The following is a 23,871-nucleotide window of genomic DNA, read 5'->3' on the forward strand; positions in this document are numbered from 1 at the left end:
CAATGTTCTGTGATATTGCTTAAAACAAAACAAAAACTCTCAATTTAACATTTTTAGCTCAACTCACTCCACACTTAGGCACATCTACTTTACTGGAACATACAAACACCTTTCCTTGAAAACAATGACACTGATCTCACACTGACAAATTAGATTAATTACCACGACATCACACAGGCAGCATGCTTGTGTGCACATATTTCAACATCAAACAAACCCTTGCCCTTTCCCGGGGACAAGTCACCCTGTACACAAGTATAAGTAGCTTTGTAATTAATTTGCTTTAGATAATATTTCTGAATTATAACTTATCCAGGGGACAATACCCTTTTTCTATATTTGACCTTTTGATAAAAAGCATTTAAATCTGGTCTTATTCCCTTTTAATATGAATTAATATCCCTTTCTCAACAGACTGAGGATCACACTTGCAGATCACTATGATGCCAAAGGGCTCCACTGCAGTTTTTTTCTTCTAAATTTAAAAATAATTCTGTAGTTAAAATTATTCTAAAAAACAGTAAGTTAGTAATTCACGTGCAATGTGTGTGAGTCAAAACAATAGGGACATTTCCATGAGCATCTGAGGAAGTGCATGACAATACCTCTCTCATGTATGATGGCAATGGAAACAGACTCCAACTTAGTGCCCCTTCTGGGCTGATCACAGCACATCCACCATGTGTGAGGACATCGTGACTATCTTTGTCCTGCAAAGAAACACAATGTCAAAAAATAATTAACATTTATAGGAAAATATCAACCACATTATGCTTCAACTGAAGCTCTAACAGTAGTCTGCTGAATTTAGCTAAAGCTGAATTAGTGTGTATTTAGCATATGAAGATACATTTTATTATTCTGAAACACAAAATCTCATCAGTGGGTTTGGTTAAGTATCAACACTGTTTACAGACAATATCTGTTTGCTGAATAATTTTTCTGAATGTGGGCAAATGTGTATGTCTCACTCTCTCTGTCTCTTTGTGTGTGCACACAGTATGACCTCATCTCTCTGGGGAGATGAGGTCATATGTGTGCAGGAGAGACTGAAATGTAGAATCACTGGAGTAGTTATTTTGATTTATTGTTCTCCATATTCGCACACAAGAGGTTGGTATCTTTGTGCTGTCTTAATTAAAGCAAGAATAAAAGCTTTTATTTTGGGTCTGGTTTTGATAATATTGTATTTTTTTCCTTTTAAATTTTATTATAAATTTTCCATGACAGACAAACACACAAGAAAGACAGTATGACACTACAAGGACATAGCTGAGACAAATCAATAGAGGGAGGGGGAGAGCTAAAGTGTCAAATTATTTTATCCATGTGTTACTACTTAACACAGTGTGTCCATAGGAACACATGTATGCACATGGTCATAGATCAACAAATACTTTGCTCCAACAGATAAACATAACCAGACAAGATGGTTGAGAACAGCGGTGAAATTTTCAATAACGACCTTCATATATATTACAAAGAGAAGAATGTTGTGAGTCCACAGATGATCTTATTGTGTTCCATGCATTCTCTCCCCGATCAAGACATGAGAAAGACGATACAGCTTTTTTGCAACAATAGTAATACTGGGTTTGTTTGGAGCAAAGTGAGATAAGACACATTTCTCATTTTCCTTTCTTATCACCACTTGACCATGAGAGGAGACTCTCACACTGCCTGTTGTCTGCAGCACTTGCCTTCTGGCAAAGTAACACATGGACACACAATAATGCACCAATATGGGGTAAAGCACTAAAACAACCACCAGCTGGCACTAGTAGGCTAACACATGCACACGGTACACCATGCTGTAATTGACTTCATTTGTCAGCATATATCTGGGCTCTCTCTTGCAATGCATAATTTTTGTAATACTGAATACAAAATTTAGATTTCATGAGTAATATTTTGTGTATTTCTTTTACAAGTATTGCCTGAGCTACAAGTACACACCTCTCCAGCCGAAATCTTCTTTGCAAGATAATTACCGTAAATACTGTAATCATAAGGGCCCTCCCGTATTTATATGACGGCAAAGGGTAACACCTATCTTACACATTTTAGAGAATTCAGGATGCGTGGATACAGCTGACTTTCTTTGTCTGCAGCATTCACGGCTCCTGCATCCCTCCCCCTCTGCTTCCTTCCTTCCTGGGCGCATGCTTGCTTTCAGCAGCATGGACAGCGACCTGCTCAATGGAGCTACGTTGCTATGGTGACGTGCTGTCTGTTCGCTGGAGCTCGCGGTGTGATCCGGAGCAGCCTGTAATTTAATATTCAGACAAGCCACCCGCCCCCACCCCACCCTCCATTACACAGTGCAGCATCCGCAGCCTGCAGACACTAGAGCAGCACTGTCTGCGAAATATTACCGCTTCCTAAAGGGCTGATAATAATGAGAATGAGGTACTTTAAAATACTCTGGTATCACTGCGACGGAGGCAGAAAATAGGAGGAGGTGATGCAGAATGCGGCAGCGCACATGCACGCGCACGTATATCTTACATCCAAAACCAATACGTAGCAGGTGGGAGGGTTGCGCAGATTCGAGGTTTTTATCATGTAGGTCACTTTGTTTCCTGACTGCTGTTAGTGGATTCATCATTTTGCTTTTTTTTGGCATTTTTTCCCCTGAATTTTCCAATGCACTGCTGAAGTGCAGAAAGGCTCCAGCAAGGGGAACAAGGCAGAGTTACATATGACCAAAGCAGAGCCGCCATATGAGCGAGCAAATCATAGCAGCACTTGCAGATTTAATCCATGAGATGTCACTGCTCACCTCTGCAATAGGAGAAAGATAGTGGGAGTGTGCTGAGTAGACCACACAGAGTTTAAAGAGATAGAATGTGAATGCCCACATCTTTACCTATATTAACACAGTGAAAAACTTCAATCAATTCTTTACTGTTAACTGCTGCCACAAAACAGTGAAATTTGTCAAGAGTAATCACACAACTCAGCATATATGGAGCATGAAATGTCCAATAATACATGGGTGAACATTTGTGTTAGGATTAAATTTTTCATACAGGAAAAATAATTTTTAATTAGTACTGTTTTGCATCGCATTTCTTTAAAAAAAAATTATATTCTTATTTGTGTTGCAGGTAAGGAAATAAAATTGTTCCCGTGTATCCGTCCTCTAATTGTTACATCTTGACACACTTAGCTGTCCATCCTTTCCGAGATGTCTAATGGGAGGTTACGTTTCACATCCACTATAACTGTTTTGGCACAGTGATTTTGATGGCATATATACAATATTTACCTGTTATTTGCGGGACACAGACACTTTAATACTACAGTACACACAAAAAACAGTACACAAACAAAAAAAAAAATAAAACAAAATGAATAATATAACTTGAAATAGGATAATTTGAGACATTTTGGAAAAAGCAGACCCACTGATTTGAAATATTATTTGTACCCTTAAAACCCCTCTTGTAAGAACAAAACTTAAACACACACACTTTGATATTAAAATATTAAAGACCATTTTCATAAGTGGTATGATTATAACTTCTGCTAACTTCTTCTAAATGCTGATCTGGGACAGCAAAATCCTACAGGCTAAATTGGAAGTAAATCGTCACCGCAGCGTCAAGGCAGTAACAATAGGTGGTGCTGTTACACTATATATCACCACAATGGCGGTGTGTGAGAGGAGGGCATCTCTTTTTTTCACATGTGCATTCAGTAATAACCCAAAGAGAAGGGTTGAAAAGACGGACTAAACATCCTTCATCCCTCTGCTAGAATGGTGGTTCTCGCAGACCTTTATTGTTTATTATCCCGAAGAAGAAACTGAAAATTCCGCAAGAATTTTGTTGACGGATTTAAGATCGTTGATTAAAAGGCTTTTAGCCAAACAATGGCGATAACGGACACCAAAGAACGATGCCTGGATGTGTGGATTTTCTTTTGTCTGGCACTGCTGATTGTGATTAAATTGGAAGGAATCTCTGCTCAAATAAGGTATTCCATTCAGGAGGAGTTAAAGTCAGGGACGGCAGTTGGAAATGTGGCCAAAGACCTTGGATTAGATCTGGGAAGATTGGCAGAAAGAAATCTTCGCGTGGTGTCAGGAACAAAGCAGGATCTGTTTAAGGTAAATCCCAGAGATGGAGTGTTACTGGTGAACCAGAGAGTGGACAGAGAGGATCTGTGTGCAAAAACTGTTCCCTGCATCACAAATCTGAAAGCTGTTGTAGAAAACCCTCTCGAGATGCATCAAGTAATAATTGAAATACTCGATGTAAACGACAATCCGCCGAAATTTCACGAAGAAAACTACACATTAGAGGTGCTTGAATCCGCTGTGGTTGGATCTCGATTTCAAATGGAAGGAGCCCACGACTTGGATGTTAGTTTGAATTCCTTACAGTCATATAAGTTAAACCATAACCAGTATTTTCGCTTGGAAACTGAGGAATTTGGGGAGGATGGAAAAGTTCCATTCCTGATATTACAGCGACCTTTGGATAGAGAACAGACTGCTCAACACTGGTTATTATTAACAGCTACAGATGGAGGAAAACCATCAAAATCTGGTACAATTAATATAACTGTTATTGTGTCTGACATTAATGACAACTCACCAGTGTGTGATAAACAGAAATACACCATAACAATAAAGGAAAATGCACCTATAGGGACATTTCTGCTGACAGTAAATGCATCTGACTCAGATGAAGGGATGAACGGTGAGATCGAATATTCTTTAAGGAGTAAACTTAGAGGACTCTCATCTGACCCGTTTGATCTGGATAGCAGAACTGGCAAACTAACAGTGAAAGAGGGCCTTGATTACGAGGAAAAACAAGTCTACGAGATCAAGGTACTGGCTGCGGACAAAGGTGCTGTGTCTCTCTCCACACATTGCAATGTGGTTGTTAAAGTAGAAGACGTGAATGATAACCAACCCGAAATAGAGATCACATCCCTTTCAAGTCGCATTCCAGAAGATGCACCTCTTGGCACAGTGGTGGCGTTGATGGGTGTGACGGACCTTGACTCAGGTGTGAATGGACAAGTGGTCTGCAGTGTGCCCAGCCATTTACCTTTTGACTTAAAGCCCTCTCCTGACGGACAGTCATATTCTTTAGTCACCAAAGACTATTTGGATAAGGAAAGAATACATATGTATGAAATTACAATCACGGCTAAAGATTTAGGGAGCCCCGCCCTGTCGTCTACCAAGGTGATACAGGTGGATGTGCTAGATGTTAATGATAATAGTCCCTTATTCACTGAAAGTCCATATACGTTTTATGTATCTGAAAATAACAAGGCGGGAATGTCAATTTTCTCAGTAAGCGCCACCGATGCTGATGGAGGTGAAAATGCGGAAGTCACATATTCACTCGACCGAAAGAATCCTGGCCCCACCGTAACCTCCTTTTTAAATATAAATGAAGCCAATGGCACTATTTCAGCGCTAAAAAGTTTTGATTTTGAAACACTGAAAACTTTCAAATTCCAAGTTGTTGCATCAGATTCTGGAACTCCGTCACTAAGCAGCAACGTCACAGTGAACGTGTTTATTCTGGATCAGAACGACAACGCTCCAGTCATCCTGTATCCACTCAGCTCTAATGGTTCTGCTGAAGGCGTGGAGGAGATTCCCCGCAATGTGAACGCAGGACACTTGGTGACTAAAGTCAGAGCCTATGACGCTGATATAGGATATAACGGCTGGTTACTATTTTCACTGCAGGAAGTCACTGACCACAGTCTCTTTGGATTGGACCGCTATACAGGACAGATCAGAACACTTCGCTCATTCACAGAGACAGACGATGCTGAGCATAAACTGGTTATACTGGTGAAAGACAACGGGAACGTTTCGCTCTCAGCAACAGCTACTGTCATTATCAAAGTTGTGGAGCCCAAAGAGGCTTTTGCAGCATCTGATATTACCAGTAAGGCAAACGATCAAGGAGAAAATAATATTATATTTTATCTGATAATAACTTTGGGCTCAGTTTCTGTACTTTTTCTTGTCAGTATGATCGTGCTCATTGCAATGCAGTGCTCAAAATCCACAGACTACACTTCTAAATATCTACAAGAGACTAATTATGATGGGACACTGTGTCACAGTATCCAGTACAGATCTGGAGACAAGCGGTACATGTTAGTTGGACCTAGAATGAGTATAGGATCTACTATAGTCCCAGGCAGCCATGCGAATACACTAGTGCTCCCTGACAGGAGGAGGACATCTGAAGAGGTAAATGTTTTTTTTGTTTTTTACATGACATCATATGCGTTACACACTGTCCGCGCTGTCCATGGTGCTGAAATTTTGCTCCCGTTTTATACAAATATTTATCTATTTATATGTCTTCTTTTTGGCAGTACAATTTATAGTAGATAGACCTCAGTGAATAATGACTTGGTCTGTTGTTCTGAATAAAGGGTGTGTTCCCCATTCAGATAGCATCCTTACGTCCAGCCGCGTGCTGATTAATTAATCAAAACAAATCCACAGTGTATTGAACAAAACAGTATCATGGAGCAGATTTAATGTATGTGCCCTGTTTTATCCTGCTTCGATTACCTTACTTCAATATAATTTAAAGTTAACGATGTTACATGTTATTTAACCAGTAATTTAACACATATAGACAATGCATATAATTTCAGGTGTTATTGTTTGTCCTATTACTTGTCCAATGACCACACATCCGAGTCACATCCTTACTGGAGACTACTGGGAAATACAAAACATGTAGGTGACTTGTTGGCAGAGACAGACCTAGGCTTCCTGCACAGAGTGAGACTTTTGGGGGACATTTCAATTAGTTCATCGTTTGTCCGTTTCCACTGGGCTATGGGCAGCATACTGTAATAGTGATCCCGAGCGAAGGTACTAAAAACACTTGGGATTTTGTATGGTATAGCTGCCCAGTGGCCACATGGTGTCAGTGTAGCCTAAATGATGGTTGTGTTGTTCAATCTGTACAGGCCCTGCCCAACCTCTCTGACGGTGGTGATATGCTTACGGAGTACACATCGTAGGCTATGTATCAAGTAATATGAAAAGAGGTTGATATTGTTGTCTGAGTGCTTATATCTGACAATGGTGAAATGGATCTAATTGCAATAGTTCGATGAGCAAGTGGATTACTGTATTTATTTCTAAGAACACCGCTGTTTTGCTTCACAATGAGAGAGCGAGGACAAAGGCGCCGAGTGAACTGCTGGTGGGTTGTCGGAATTTTGTTGCTGTGTTTCGGGGAGCGGATTTTGGCTCAGCTAAGATACTCTGTTCCAGAAGAAGTACAAGTGGGATCTCCTGTTGGAAATATTGCCAAGGATTTGGGGCTTGACATTAACACTTTGACAGACAGGCGGTTTCGCATTGTTTCGGGTCCAAATCAAGCTCTGTTTCAGTTAAATCAAAACAATGGAGTGTTGTATGTTGGAAAAAATATTGACCGCGAAGAGCTCTGTGATGGAACCAAGGTTTGTTTGATAAATCTGAAAATTGTTGTTGAAAGCCCATTGGAAATACATTACGTTGGCGTTGAAATAACGGATGTTAATGACCATTCACCGACTTTTCCAGAAAACGAGCAGCGACTGGAAATAGCAGAGCATACTCCTCCAGGTACTCGTTTCCAAATTCATGCCGCTAGAGACCCTGATGTTGGTACACAGTCAGTTCGATTATATAAGTTGAACCAAAATGATTTCTTTGATACAGAAGTGAGAGACGGTGAAGAGGACAAAATACCGTTTTTAGTGCTGAAAAAGCCCTTGGACAGGGAACAAAAGGCAGAACATCGTTTAGTATTAACGGCTCTTGACGGAGGCAGGCCCCCTAAATCTGGGAGCCTTAATTTAACTATCACTGTGCTAGATGCAAATGATAATCGCCCTGTGTTCAGCAAATATACATATACCGTGTCATTAGATGAAAATGCCCCGATAGGAACTCTTGTAATACAGCTAAATGCTACAGATTTAGATGAAGGTTTGAACAGCGAAATTGAATACTCCTTTGGAAAAACACAAAAGAAAAAAGTACACGATACCTTTGAATTAGACAGTGTCACTGGTGAGATTCGAGTAAAGGGAAAAGTAGACTTTGAGGACACGGAGATTTACAGACTAGACTTGCAGGCTTCAGATAAAGGTCAGCTACCTTGGACGGCTGAAAGTCGAGTTGTAATTAAAATAAAAGATATGAACGATAATAAGCCAGATATTGAAGTAACATCTTTGTCTAACATTGTCCCCGAGGACTCAAAGCCAGGCACCGTTATCTCTCTCATTAGTGTTACCGACAGAGATTCAGGTGTTAATGGAAAAGTTATCTGTAAAATCTCGGATAATGTTCCGTTTGATTTGACGCCATCCATTGAGGAAAACATGTACTCTCTTGTCACAAAAGAGCGTTTAGACCGGGAAACTGTGTCCCATTATGATATTACAATAACAGCCACTGACTGTGGTGAACCTCCACTTTCCTCTGCAAAAGGTTTGCGTGTTCAGGTGTCAGATGTAAATGATAACAGACCAATGTTTAGTGAAAATCCATTTGAACTTTATTTGGTAGAAAACAATTCCCCGGGCGCATCAATATTTTCTGTAACTGCTACTGATAATGATCTGAATGAAAATGCAGCAATAACATACCACATTGTGAGAGGTGATGGGCTGCAGGGTGATATGACATCTTTCCTGAGTGTAAATTCGGAAAACGGACAAATATCCGCACTAAAAAGTTTTGATTTTGAAACACTGAAAACTTTCCTGTTCCAAGTTGTTGCATCAGATTCTGGAACTCCATCACTAAGCAGCAATGTCACAGTGAACGTGTTTATTCTGGATCAGAACGACAACGCTCCAGTCATCCTGTATCCAGTCAGCTCTAATGGTTCTGCTGAAGGTGTGGAGGAGATTCCCCGCAATGTGAACGCAGGACACTTGGTGACTAAAATCAGAGCCTATGACGCTGATATAGGATATAACGGCTGGTTACTGTTTTCACTGCAGGAAGTTACTGATCACAGTCTCTTTGGATTGGACCGCTATACAGGACAGATCAGAACACTTCGCTCATTCACAGAGACAGACGAAGCTGAGCATAAACTGGTCATACTGGTGAAAGACAACGGGAACGTTTCACTCTCAGCAACAGCTACTGTGATCGTCAAACTTGTGGAGCCCAAAGAAGCCTTTGCAGCATCTGACATCAAGAGTGCCACAAAAGCTGACGATGGGGACAGCGTTACATTTTACCTAATGATAACTTTGGGCTCAGTTTCTGTACTTTTTCTCATCAGTATTATTGTACTGATTGCAATGCAGTGCTCCAAAACCACGGACTATACTTCAAAATATCTACAGGACACAAATTATGATGGGACACTATGTCACAGCATCCAGTACAGATCTGGAGACAAACGGTACATGTTAGTTGGACCCAGAATGAGTATAGGATCTACTATAGTCCCGGGCAGCCATGCGAATACACTAGTGCTCCCTAACAGAAGACGTCCATCTGAAGAGGTAAGAGCTTGAAAACTGTTAACACCAAATAACACACACAAATACAAATGATGGTTAAGTGACTGTTCCAAAATACAGAATTACTTTGAAGTTACAAGCTTTGCTCCACGGATTTCTCTTAGCTTTCAAGACCAAAATTCAAACGTATAAACACACTCAAACATACGATAAAAAAAAATGCACTGGTTGATGTTCCATATTCCATTTCAAAGAAGACAGACTTTGCTTGTGATCCCTGTCCATGGTGCTGAAATTGTTTTGGTTTTCATTAATTAACCTAGAAACCATGGTTCTGTTACTTGGTTAGTTTTTTTTTTCCATCAACAGTCAACGAAATTAGAGAACGAGAATGGTATGAAGTTTCTGGTATTTCTTTTGAGCTGTGCAAATAGTATGTGTTTGTCTTTGAGGATCCTATCTGTCCATTTGTATTTTGCGGCATAATATTTACTGTTAAAGTGAGCACATGTAATCTATTACTTTATTCTTTTAATGGCCCCTGGGTGTCACTGTAACACTGGGAAACGATAGCAGTTTCCCTCCCCTTGTTCCTCCCCTCAAAAATCTTTTGTTTGCCATCCAGAGCAGCGCAGACGTTTGAATCAAGCAAACGCTGGTGGATGTATGTTGTGTATTTTGTAACTGTGCAATACTCAACGCGTTGGAGACATTTTTTTTGCCGCTGTTGCAGCCTTTCTTGTATTTTATCTAAGTTGTAATATAATGATGGGGACCTATAGACAAAGTCGAACGAGAGAATACAATTTGTTTGTGTTTCATGTGGCGTTACTGCTTTTATTCGGGAAAACGGCTTTCGCTCAGATAAGGTACTCGATTCCAGAGGAGGTGAATGATGGAACTATTGTTGGAAATGTTGCGAAGGATCTTGGCCTTGACATCACCTCGTTAACTGAACGACGGTTCCGTGTTGTATCTGGATTTAAAGAGACATTTTTTGAGGTAAATCAGGACAATGGAGCCCTGTATGTCCATAAGAAAATCGACAGAGAAGAGCTCTGTCACGGCAGTGGTGCCTGCCTAATGGAGCTAAAAATCATAGTCGAAAATCCTTTAGAAATGCACTACGTAGTTGTAGAAATTACTGATGTAAATGATCACCCCCCGAGTTTTCCTGAAAAAGACCAGACATTTGAAATATTTGAACAAACACTACCAGGGAGACGATTACAGCTGCACACTGCTCGTGACCCCGATGCTGGAATAAACTCTATTCGTACATACACTGTAACGTCAAACGATTACTTTGAAATAGATATCCGTCAAAGCGACGAGGATAAAATACCATTTTTAGTGTTGAAGAAGTCACTAGACAGAGAAAAAATAAGCAAACACTTGCTCTTCGTAACAGCAATTGATGGAGGTAAACCTCCGAGATCAGGCACACTAAATGTTTCTATTATTGTTCTTGATAGTAATGACAATCGTCCTCTATTTATTAAGGAGATTTACCAAATTGAGATACAAGAAAATGTTCCAGTCGGTACATCAGTATTTCAAATAAATGCAACGGATCCCGATGAAGGCACCAACGGGGAAATTGAATACATCCTCGGAAAAACTCTCAAGAAAAAAGTCTACGACATTTTTGAATTGGACAAAATAACGGGAGAGATTAGAGTGAAAGGACTAATGGACCATGAAGAAAACGACGTTTATAAACTTGATATTGAGGCATCCGATAAAGGAACGCCTCCACTGACAGGTGAGTGTAGGGTCATTATAAAGGTAATAGACGTCAACGATAATCCACCGGAAATAGAAGTCACATCATTGTCAAATACAGTGTCTGAAGATTCAAAGCCCGGTACAGCTATTTCGCTTCTTAGTGTGCGGGATAAAGACTCCAATGGAAATGGAAAAATTATTCTAAGCATAACTTCAGAAGCACCTTTTGAATTAAAACCCTCCTATAAGGAAAACATATATTCGGTTGTCACTACGGGATTTTTGGATCGAGAAGAGGTGTCACATTATGATGTAACAATAAAAGCCACTGATTGTGGTGAGCCCCCCTTATCTACTTCTAAAACCCTCAACATTCAAATATCAGATGTAAATGACAATAGTCCACAATTCTCCCAAAATCCATTACAGTTTTACCTGTCAGAAAATAACGTTGCTGGAAAATCGATATTCTCTGTAAGTGCAAAGGATAAAGATGTGGACGACAATGCTGCTATTTCTTACCATGCTGTTGGGGGAGGGCGTCAAAATGACATAATATCTTTTCTCAATATAAATCCTAGTAACGGACACATCACCGCGCTAAAAAGTTTTGACTTTGAAACACTGAAAACGTTCCAGTTCCAAGTTGTTGCATCAGATTCTGGAACTCCCTCACTAAGCAGCAACGTCACAGTGAACGTGTTCATTCTGGATCAGAACGACAACGCTCCAGTCATCCTGTATCCAGTCAGCTCTAACGGTTCTGCTGAAGGTGTGGAGGAGATTCCCCGCAATGTGAACGCAGGACACTTGGTGACTAAAATCAGAGCCTATGACGCTGATATAGGATATAACGGCTGGTTACTGTTTTCACTGCAGGAAGTTACTGACCACAGTCTATTTGGTTTGGACCGCTATACAGGACAGATCAGAACACTTCGCTCATTCACAGAGACAGATGAGGCTGAGCATAAACTGGTCATACTGGTGAAAGACAACGGGAACGTTTCACTCTCAGCAACAGCTACTGTGATCGTCAAAGTTGTGGAGCCAAAAGAGGCTTTTGCAGCTTCTGATGTTAAAAGTGCAGCAAAAGATGTCGAGGATAATAATGTGACTTTTTACCTGATGATAACTTTGGGCTCAGTTTCAGCACTTTTTCTCATCAGTATCATTGTGCTGATTGCAATGCAGTGCTCAAAATCCACAGACTATACTTCCAAATATCTACAGGAGGCTAATTATGATGGAACACTGTGTCACAGTATCCAGTACAGATCTGGAGACAAACGGTACATGTTAGTCGGACCCAGAATGAGCATAGGGTCTACTATAGTCCCGGGTAGCCATGCGAATACACTAGTACTTCCTGATAGGAGGAAGCCATCTGAGGAGGTAAGACCATGTTTCGATTTCAATTTCAAATTCAATATTTTTCATGCACCGTAGAGAATTCACTGCGGTTTACATTAAGATAATTTTCTCCCCAGAGATGACAGAAACATAACAAATGATGTTTACAACATAAAAGTTTAGGTGTTCTTGGTTTGTTTATTCTCCAAAACGTTTCATGCCCTTTTCATTTAAGTTTTATCCATGCCCCTCATGCCTCTCTTAAGAGCATCTGTTTAGGCTACTAAAATAACACTACATTTCATGGCGCAAACCGTGGAGTGCTGTCCAAGTGTAGATGTGTGGTGGTTTGGGTCACAATGTGGTGATTATCTAATTGGGGTTTTGGTATAATTTATGTCTTTTTAACCGACATTTTTAGGCAACTCCACGAGGAAACCTATAGTAAGATAACTGCATATTTCGCAGCGCTGGCCATGGTGCTGACACTGAGTAAAGCTTTCTCATATTGTAGTCATTTTCGAGTGAGAAAATAAGCTTTGTTTTAAAACTTCATGGATTTAATTTATAGATTTCATGGAACAAACTTGTCGTTTGCATTTGAAGTCCTACAATCATTGAGTTTGTTAATTAGCACATTACTGTGTTTTAGAAATCCAGATGTATGTTGTCCACCTCTCCATGTAGTAAAAGCACATTGGCACATCCTTGCTTACTTACTTAAGTAATGACCATTACACTGCATCCATTCAGGATACATTGTTTTACAAGTTCAAATTTTGTTGTAGAATTTAGTTAACACTTTGCTTATACTATCCTGCCATGAAACAATGATATAACATGGACAAAATCGTTATTGCAGAGAAAATAAGCTTGTTTACTGTGATGATTACACAAAATGTTGATTGTCTGATAATTGATTGTCATACTATACAGAAATGAAGGGAAACAACATACGTGGATCAGTAGAAAAAATACGTAATTCAAAATTAAAACTGTTTAACCTGCACTCAAAAAGGTCAGCAAAACATATATGATTTTATAAACCACAGTTTACAACCACAATCCTGTCTTCCTTCCTCGGTCATAATGTGCTCAGTCCAGAAGGTGTCAGTGTCATATCAGCATAAACTGTTATATGATAGTGTTGGCCCTGCCCCTTCCTGAGAGGTTTTGTTCTGGTCGCCAGATAGGAGACAGTATTCCTTCAACATAAACGAGTGTTGCCGTTGTGGTATTTGCACTGTTGAAAATATAGAACATATTTCCACAATATATTTGATGGCTTAGACAGTTTACTTTTTCGTAAGAACCCGTGAGTGGATATAAAAAACTGAAACGATGGGAGCCGGAGGACAAAGACGAGAAATACACTTTTGGTGGGTAGCCTTCCGTCTTTCTTTGATACTATGCTGCGTGGAGCGGGTTTCAGCTCAGATAAAATATTCCATTCCAGAGGAGGTAAAAGTGGGATCTGTGGTTGGAAATGTCGCCAAGGATCTAGGATTGGACATCAGCTCGTTGGAGGACAGACGGTTTCGTATAGTCTCTGGAACTGAAGATGCTCAGTTTGAAGTAAATCAGAACAATGGCGTGTTGTATGTGCATAAAAACATCGACCGAGAGGAGCTCTGTGAAAGCGTTTCACCGTGTTTAATAAGCCTGAAAATGGTAGCTGAGAACCCCATGGAAATACATTATGTGGCGATAGAAGTTATAGATGTAAATGACAACTCACCCAGTTTTCAGGAGGAAGAAAAGATATTAGAAATATCTGAGTCTACAGTTCCTGGCAAACGCTTCCAGTTACCAACTGCCCGCGATCCAGATGTTTTCGTTAATACAGTGCGTGTGTACAAATTAAACCACAATGAATATTTTAGCATACAAATTCGAGAGAGGGGAGAGGACAAGATACCATTCTTAGTATTGCAAAAGTCTCTAGATCGAGAAAAGCAACACGAGCACAAATTGATTCTGACAGCAGTTGACGGTGGAAATCCACCAAGATCAGGAACTCTTAATGTCACAGTAATAGTCCTCGATTCAAATGATAATCATCCTATATTTAGCCAAGAGGTATATTCGGTAACAATATCTGAAAGTGTCAGTACTGACACAAGTGTAATTAAGGTGACGGCTACTGATATGGATGACGGTGCAAATGGAGATATTGAATACTTTTTTGGTGGCGAACTTGACCGTAAAATATATGATATGTTTATCTTGGATAAAGACACTGGTGAAATTAGAATAAAAGGCGAAATTGACTTTGAGAAGGTTGACATTTATAAGTTAGATGTCCATGCCACTGACAAAGGGCAACCTCCAATGAGCACTGATTGCAGGGTGATCATCAAAGTGCTTGATGAAAACGACAACAAACCTCAAATAGAGGTGACATCCCTGTCAAAGATGGTATCCGAAGACTCAAAACCTGGGACTGTGGTTTCTCTTATTAGTATTACAGACAAAGACGCCGGCTTGAACGGCAAAGTAATATGTAGTCTTTCAGACAATGTACCATTCGAATTAAAACCGTCATTTCAAGATAATATGTACTCGTTAGTTTTGAAAAATCGTTTGGATCGAGAATCAGTTTCGCATTATGACATCAAAATAACAGCGACAGACTGTGGTCAGCCTCCCCTATCTACATTCAAAAATCTGAGTATTGATGTATCTGACGTGAATGACAATAACCCAGAATTTCTGCATAATCCAATTGAACTTTACCTGATAGAAAATAATATACCAGGTAACACAATATTTTCTGTTACTGCTTCAGATAGAGACTTGAATGAAAACGCAGCTTTAAATTATCATATCCTCAGAGAAGAAAATGGTCCAGGTAAAACTGCAGCATTTTTAAATATTAATTCAGATAATGGACATATATCCGCGCTAAAAAGTTTTGATTTTGAAACACTGAAAACTTTCCAATTCCAAGTTGTTGCGTCAGATTCTGGAACTCCATCACTAAGCAGCAACGTCACAGTGAACGTGTTCATTCTGGATCAGAACGACAACGCTCCAGTCATCCTGTATCCAGTCAGCTCTAATGGTTCTGCTGAAGGTGTGGAGGAGATTCCCCGCAATGTGAACGCAGGACACTTGGTGACTAAAGTCAGAGCCTATGACGCTGATATAGGATATAACGGCTGGTTACTGTTTTCACTGCAGGAAGTTACTGACCACAGTCTCTTTGGTTTGGACCGCTATACAGGACAGATCAGAACACTTCGCTCATTCACAGAGACAGACGAAGCTGAGCATAAACTGGTCATACTGGTGAAAGACAACGGGAACGTTTCACTCTCAGCAACAGCTACTGTGATCGTCAAAGTTGTGGAGCCAAAAGAGGCTTTTGCAGCTTCTGATGTTAAAAGTGCAGCAAAAGATGACGAGGATAATAATGTGACTTTTTACCTGATGATAACTTTGGGCTCAGTTTCAGCACTTTTTCTCATCAGTATCATTGTGCTGATTGCAATGCAGTGCTCTAAATCCACAGACTATACTTCCAAATATCTACAGGAGGCTAATTATGATGGAACACTGTGTCACAGTATCCAGTACAGATCTGGAGACAAACGGTACATGTTAGTTGGACCCAGGATGAGCATAGGATCTACTATAGTCCCTGGCAGCCATTCAAACACACTAGTGCTCCCTGACAGGAGGAGGCCATCTGAGGAGGTAAGAGCTTGAAAACTGATGTAAAGTAGATTTCTATGCATTCGGCTTTGTAATTGATCTGTGCTCAATCGCATATATCATTATATTTCTAAAGCTCCTAGTGCACAGAACACTACCAAACAATTCAGAATAAATAAATAATAAATCTAACGATATTCACCGAACATTGTTCACTGCATCCATGGGAGGAGACATTGGTATGTAAGTTAGTGTACCAAAAGGCTTACTTTCTATGCTTTGCTGTGTCGAAAAGAGTCTCACTGCTCCTCTGCTTTCTCCATACTTCACTTACCACGTGCTTGTCATTTTTAAGTCTATGTAAGCTGGTGAATACCAAACATTTAAAACATACAATAATTTATCTTCTGTAACCTATTTTAAAGACCATAGTCTTTGTTTGATTATTGATCGCTGTCCACGACATAGAAATGCCTTGGCTTTGCATTTCCAAGGACGTCACGTGATAATTCAATTTAAAAAAAAAAAAAAAAATTCTGTTCGGACCACCTGTCTGTGATCTGATTTATGAACATGCATCCAAATTCTTAAATTCAAAACAGGATGTTGTTGGTGCACCGTCGTTTTGTGTGAGTGATGCACACAAGGCTGGACTTGTTTACTTAAGATAAAATGCCTAGTTCAGATCTCTATCTGTGATGCTGAAACGCATTTGCTTTCTGTGTTCATGTGGAATACAATGGGCAAAGACGTTAAATTAAGATACTTAATAAATTGTATAATTTTATTTATTAAAACTCCATTGACTACATGTCTTAACAACTGCAACTAATGCGCCTCTTCCACACTTAATCTAGAGACAGTCTGTTCATGTTGTATTTGCCACCTAAAGTGAACACCTGAAACAAGGATATACATTTTGAAATCTTGATTGCATGTAAGAGCACCATTGGTTAGAGTTTCTTTCCTTGACGTTGGAAAATATATAGTCTTATATTCCTCAAACGACCTCTCGGTGTCAGTAATACATTGGGAAACCTTGGGGCACTGTGTCCCTCCCCTCACAAAGCTTTTGTTTGCCTCCTGAAAGAAGCAGGGAAGCCAGTTGAATCAAGCTCGCCATCCGATGGAATCGTGTTGTGCTATTTGTAAATATGCGACACACAGTGGTTTGGATATAGAGAAACATTTACTGCGATAACTAACTTCTGTGTATCACATTCTGCTGGATTACAATGGGGACTAAGAGACAAACCCGGACAAGGAACTCCCCCTGGTTTTCTTTTTACTCGGTTCTACTGCTGTTTTTCGGAAAACGGGCTTTGGCAGAGATAAGGTACTCGATTCCAGAGGAAGTGCAAGAAGGAACTGTTGTTGGAAATGCTGCTAAGGATCTTGGCCTTGATACCGCCTCTTTGTTTGACCGACGGTTCCGTATTGTTTCTGAATCCAAACAGACATTTTTTGAGGTAAACCAGGACAATGGGGCCCTGTATGTTCATAAGAAAATCGACAGAGAAGAGCTCTGTCACGGCAGTGGTACCTGCCTAATGGAGCTAAAAATCATAGTCGAAAATCCTTTGGAAATACACTATGTTGTTGTAGAGATTACTGATGTAAATGATCACTCCCCGAGTTTTCCTGAAAAACAACAGACGTTTGAAATAGCAGAACATACATTACCAGGTCGGCGATTTCAGCTGCACACTGCTCGTGACCCCGATGCTGGAATAAACTCTATTCGTACATACACTGTAACGTCAAACGATCACTTTGAAATAGATATCCGTCAAAGCGACGAGGATAAAATACCATTTTTAGTGTTGAAGAAGTCACTAGACAGAGAAAAAATAAGCAAACACTTGCTCTTCGTAACAGCAATTGATGGAGGTAAACCTCCGAGATCAGGCACACTAAATGTTTCCATTATTGTTCTTGATATTAATGACAATCGTCCTCTATTTATTAAGGAGATTTACCAAATTGAGATACAAGAAAATGTTCCAGTCGGTACATCAGTATTTCAAATAAATGCAACGGATCCCGATGAAGGCACCAACGGGGAAATTGAATACAACCTTGGAAAAACTCTCAAGAAAAAAGTCTACGACATTTTTGAATTGGACAAAATAACGGGAGAGATTAGAGTGAAAGGTGTAGTGGACTATGAAGAAAACGATGTTTATAAATTGGATGTTGAAGCATCAGATAAAGGGCAACCTCCATTAACGGGTGAGTGTAGAGTCATTATCAAGATAAAAGACGCCAACGATAATCCACCGGAAATAGAAGTAACATCACTGTCAAATACAGTGGCTGAAGATTCAAAGCCTGGCACTGTAATTTCACTGCTTAGTGTGCGGGATAAAGACTCTGCTGTTAATGGAAAAATTATTGCAAGCATAACCTCAGATGTGCCTTTTCAATTACAGCCATCCTATAAGGAAAACATATATTCGGTTGTTACTAAGAATTTTTTGGATCGAGAGCAGGTGCCACAGTATGAAATAATAATAAAAGCCACTGACTGTGGGGAACCCCCCTTATCGACTTTTAAAACTCTCAGCATTCAGATATTAGATGCAAATGACAACAGTCCACAATTCTCACAGAATCCATTGCAATTTTACCTGTTAGAAAATAATGTTGCTGGACAATCAATATTCTCTGTAAGCGCAAGTGACAGTGATTTGAATGACAATGCAGCTATTTCATATCATATTATTAGAGAAGGGAATCAAAATGATATTATGTCCTTTCTCAATATAAATCCTAGTAACGGACACATCACTGCACTAAGAAGTTTTGACTTTGAAATACTGAAAACTTTCCAGTTCCAAGTTGTTGCGTCAGATTCTGGAACTCCCTCACTAAGCAGCAACGTCACAGTGAACGTGTTCATTCTGGATCAGAACGACAACGCTCCAGTCATCCTGTATCCAGTCAGCTCTAACGGTTCTGCTGAAGGTGTGGAGGAGATTCCCCGCAATGTGAACGCAGGACACTTGGTGACTAAAATCAGAGCCTATGACGCTGATATAGGATATAACGGCTGGTTACTGTTTTCACTGCAAGAAGTTACTGACCACAGTCTATTTGGCTTGGACCGCTATACAGGACAGATCAGAACACTTCGCTCATTCACAGAGACAGACGAGGCTGAGCATAAACTGGTTATACTGGTGAAAGACAATGGGAACGTTTCTCTCTCAGCAACAGCTACTGTGATCGTCAAAGTTGTGGAGCCCAAAGAGGCTTTTGCAGCTTCTGATGTTAAAAGCTCGGCAAAAGCAGATGAGGAGAATAATGTGACTTTTTACTTGATCATAACTTTGGGCTCAGTTTCAACACTTTTTCTCATCAGTATAATTGTGCTGATTGCAATGCAGTGCTCTAAATCCACAGACTACACTTCTAAATATCTACAAGAGACAAATTATGATGGGACACTGTGTCACAGCATCCAGTACAGATCTGGAGACAAACGGTACATGTTAGTTGGACCCAGGATGAGTATAGGATCTACTATAGTCCCTGGTAGTCATGCAAATACACTAGTGCTTCCTGACAGGAGGAGGACATCTGGAGAGGTAAGACCATTTTCGATTTCAGTTTAAGATATTTTTCCACACAGACAATTTACAGTGGGTTACACTGGAATAATTTCCTCCTAACAAATATGATTGTGCTTGGAAACATATAAAAACACTGCTTACTATGTGCAGTAAAGATTTTTTCATATCATTTTTATCACTTATCACCACATCAGTGTCCCTTTATGCCACTCTTAAAGTAAGATAATGTGTGGCCACTAGCAGGACAGCATATTTCGTGGCGCTACATATGGTTTATGACCCAGCTCTGTCCGAGGTGCTGAAGTGTATGGTGGAATTGGTAACGCTGTGTTGATTTTCAACTTAAGATTTGTTTATCAATTCAATATTTCTTTATTAGCAATATTTTTGGCTACTCCACAAGTAAATCTTGAACAACATAACGACATATTACGCAGCGCTGTCCATGGTGCTGACATAGAATCATGCTTGGTCATATTGAAGTAATTTTCAAGTCAAAATGTAAATTCCGTTTTAGAGCTTTATGTGTTCCATTTATGGATTTCAAATGTTATTTTAACTGTATTTTAGCCCATCTACTAACACATCTGGATGAGGACCGAATAAGGTGTTTAGGTTTGAAAACATTTTTTTTTTCCTTTTGGGAAAGAGATACATTGTTGTCATGTGTTTCAGTCCAAGTTCAACGTTTCCTCTCTATTTAGACTGTACAAATGTGTTCAGGTTATTCAGCCCAGTACCGTTACCGTTTTCCAGGATACTGAATTATGTCTAATTATTAGGTCTAAACGATATGGTCACGTTGTGGTGACATTTTTGTCGGGTTTTATTATACAGACTAATAAAAGAGAGACTCTTGTTTAATTCTATAGACACTTGAGTTCAGCTTTGCTACCGCTGAGACACTAAACGTTTGCCCTGTCCATGGTTCTGAAAGTTTGCTTTCTCCTACGTTTCGTGAGACTAAATTTCGTATTTAAGAGGTTTCGGTGGAATCGTGTCTTTTTCTCCTTTATACTACATGTAAGCACTGAATGGTCCACTGGGTGTCAGTGTTACAGTAGGCAGTCGCTGAGGATTCAGACAAAATAGACTCTGCCCTTTTCAAAGAGTGATTTTTTTCAGCTTGGCCACAAAGAATGCCATCTTTTCGGACTGTGATTTGTACCCGTACAACGAGGACGTGGTTTTCCGAAAGATAATCTGGGGACAACAGGAGATGTTTTAAGAGGAAGATATTTGTGGCTACCGTTTTAAATAATTTCGCCAAAGGAGACAAAGGACAAAGAGTAAGAATGATGTCGTGGTCGCGTCCTCTGATTTTCTCTCTGCTGTTTTGCTTTGGTGAGCTGATCTTCGCTCAAATAAAATACTCGACTCCAGAGGAAGTTAAAGTGGGAGCTACTATTGGAAATGTTGCCAAGGATTTGGGTCTGGATGTCAGTAGCTTGACAAACAGGCGATTTCGTATTGTGTCTGGAGCCCAGGACGCGCTATTTGAGGTAAACCCGGACAATGGGGCTTTGTATGTTCATAAGAATCTCGACCGAGAACAGCTGTGCGATGGAAATGGTGCATGTTTAATAGATCTGAAAATCGTTGTTGAAAATCCACTTGAAATCCACTATGTCACGGTGGAAATAACGGACGCCAACGACCATGTGCCGAGTTTTGCAGAGGAAGAAAAGGTAATTGAAATAGCAGAAACGACGTTGCCAGGGGCACGATTTCAAATACCAGGCGCACGTGATCCTGATGTTGGAATAAATTCCGTCCAGCGCTATAAACTTAGCCAAAATGAAAATTTTCATCTAGAAATTAGAGATAGGGGAGAGGATAAAATCCCTTTCTTAGTGTTACAAAGACACTTGGACAGAGAGCATAAAACAAACCATAGCTTGATTTTAACCGCTATAGATGGAGGGACACCGCCAAAATCTGCAAATCTTAATCTCACCATAAAGGTTCTCGACAATAATGATAACAGACCTACTTTTTCGAAAGAGGTTTATTCTGTGATGTTACAAGAAAATGTTGCTTTAGATACAGTTGTTATAAAAGTCCAAGCAACTGATCTGGATGAAGGAACTAATGGGGAAGTCGAGTATGCCTTCGGAGGTGACATCAATTTGAAGGTGTTGGAGCTATTTAGCCTTGACAGAAATACAGGAGAAATTCGAGTCAAGGGACAAATTGACTATGAGACCGCTGATGTTTTCAAGTTAGACGTCCAAGCCTCTGACAAAGGTCAGCCACCGATGACAACAGACTGTAGAGTCCTAATAAAGATTCAAGATATTAACGACAATGAACCAGAGATAGAGGTGACATCAATATCAAGCATGATCCCAGAAGATTCAAAACATGGGACCGTGGTTTCTCTTATTAGTGTCACAGACACGGATTCTGGCCTGAATGGCAAAGTTATATGCAGTCTCACGGGGAACGTACCATTTGAATTAAAACCGTCATTTAAAGAAAACATGTATTCATTAGTGACAAAGGAAACATTGGACAGGGAAACTGTGTCACTTTATGACATTTCAATAACCGCTACCGACTGTGGTGACCCTCCTCTTTCCACATTCGAAACTTTGAGTATTCAGGTGTCAGATGTCAATGATAACATCCCAGAGTTCTCACACAGTCCCCTGGAGTTATATTTGGTGGAAAACAATGCTCCAGGCACATCCATATTTTCTGTGAGTGCATTTGATAAAGACTTAGGCGACAATGCTGCAGTGTCCTATCGTTTAATTAGAGGGACAGGTGGTCATAATGATATGGCATCTTTTCTTAATGTAAATTCTGATAGCGGACACATTTCAGCCTTAAAAAGTTTTGACTTTGAGACACTGAAAACTTTTCAGTTCCAAGTTGTTGCGTCTGATTCTGGAACTCCCTCACTAAGCAGCAACGTCACAGTGAACGTGTTCATTCTGGATCAGAACGACAACGCTCCAGTCATCCTGTATCCAGTCAGCTCTAACGGTTCTGCTGAAGGTGTGGAGGAGATTCCCCGCAATGTGAACGCAGGACACTTGGTGACTAAAGTCAGAGCCTATGACGCTGATATAGGATATAACGGCTGGTTACTGTTTTCACTGCAGGAAGTTACTGACCACAGTCTCTTTGGTTTGGACCGCTATACAGGACAGATCAGAACACTTCGCTCATTCACAGAGACAGACGAGGCTGAGCATAAACTGGTCATACTGGTGAAAGACAATGGGAACGTTTCTCTCTCAGCAACAGCTACTGTGATCGTCAAAGTTGTGGAGCCAAAAGAGGCTTTTGCAGCTTCTGATGTTAAAAATTCAGCAAAAGACGATGAGGAGAATAATGTGACTTTTTACCTGATGATAACTTTGGGCTCAGTTTCAGCACTTTTTCTCATCAGTATCGTCGTACTGGTTGCAATGCAGTGTTCAAAATCCACAGACTATACCTCTAAATATCTTCAAGAGACAAATTATGATGGGACACTGTGTCACAGCATCCAGTACAGATCTGGAGATAAACGGTACATGTTAGTTGGACCCAGAATGAGTATAGGATCTACTATAGTCCCGGGCAGCCATGCGAATACACTAGTGCTCCCTGACAGGAGGGTAACATCTGGAGAGGTAAGACTTTAAAAACTAAATTTGACACCATATGTTTACATGCAGTTTTTTCTTTATGTTGTGCTCAAAGTTTTCCTTATGTCATGTCTATGAAGACTTTTAGAAAGTGTGTTGCTTTCTTAAATATGTTCTAATAGGTCAGAGTTTCACTGTCTGATTGCAAACTGATTGGTTACATAGTAAGAGATGCATAAGCCATGACGAAAACTAATTACTGTGATATAAATAAAAAGGGCTCATCCTATATAAAGTGACAGTGTGCAGGGACTACGCCTGACTCTGACCGCTGTCCATGGTGCTGAAATGAAAGATTTCCTACTCCACCAAAACAGAGTAATTATAGTGTGTATATGGGAATATGTAGACAGCGCGTTTTTGACAACTGGGTGTCAGAACAATCTAACTTCTGTTTGCTGTTTTAGTATTGAACTGCTTGTTATTAGAAG

General features: G+C 40.0%; 2 protein-coding genes across 6 annotated transcripts in view; both read left to right on the forward strand.

Annotated features, from left to right (window-relative positions):
* Positions 1-3,701: 3,701 nt before the first annotated feature.
* LOC108899128 (protocadherin alpha-C2) overlaps positions 3,702-23,871 on the forward strand; it is a 166,933-nt gene continuing 146,763 nt past the window's right edge. The window contains exon 1 of one of the 5 annotated variants that reach the window (XM_051072321.1): positions 3,702-6,238. In XM_051072321.1, coding sequence (XP_050928278.1) covers positions 3,878-6,238 — 2,361 coding nt within the window. In that variant the 5' untranslated portion in view covers positions 3,702-3,877. Of the gene's footprint in view, positions 6,239-6,965; positions 9,529-13,747; positions 16,267-17,329; positions 19,815-20,902; positions 23,426-23,871 lie in introns of those variants that run through there. The other 4 variants (XM_051072329.1, XM_051072324.1, XM_051072328.1 and 1 more) reach the window with 4 other exon arrangements.
* Positions 9,559-12,811, forward strand: LOC108899137 (protocadherin alpha-8-like). Its single transcript, XM_018699418.2, has one exon. It carries the CDS (start codon positions 10,252-10,254, stop codon positions 12,661-12,663), a length of 2,412 nt encoding a protein of 803 aa, XP_018554934.1. The 5' UTR covers positions 9,559-10,251; the 3' UTR covers positions 12,664-12,811.

Source organism: Lates calcarifer, linkage group LG8 (genome assembly GCF_001640805.2).
Source record: "Lates calcarifer isolate ASB-BC8 linkage group LG8, TLL_Latcal_v3, whole genome shotgun sequence".
In the NCBI taxonomy this organism is placed as follows: Eukaryota; Metazoa; Chordata; class Actinopteri; family Centropomidae; genus Lates; species Lates calcarifer.

Bases quoted from the DNA above. Each gene is read 5' to 3' on its own strand.
- LOC108899137 (XM_018699418.2), top strand. From the start codon at position 10,252: ATGATGGGGACCTATAGACAAAGTCGAACGAGAGAATACAATTTGTTT.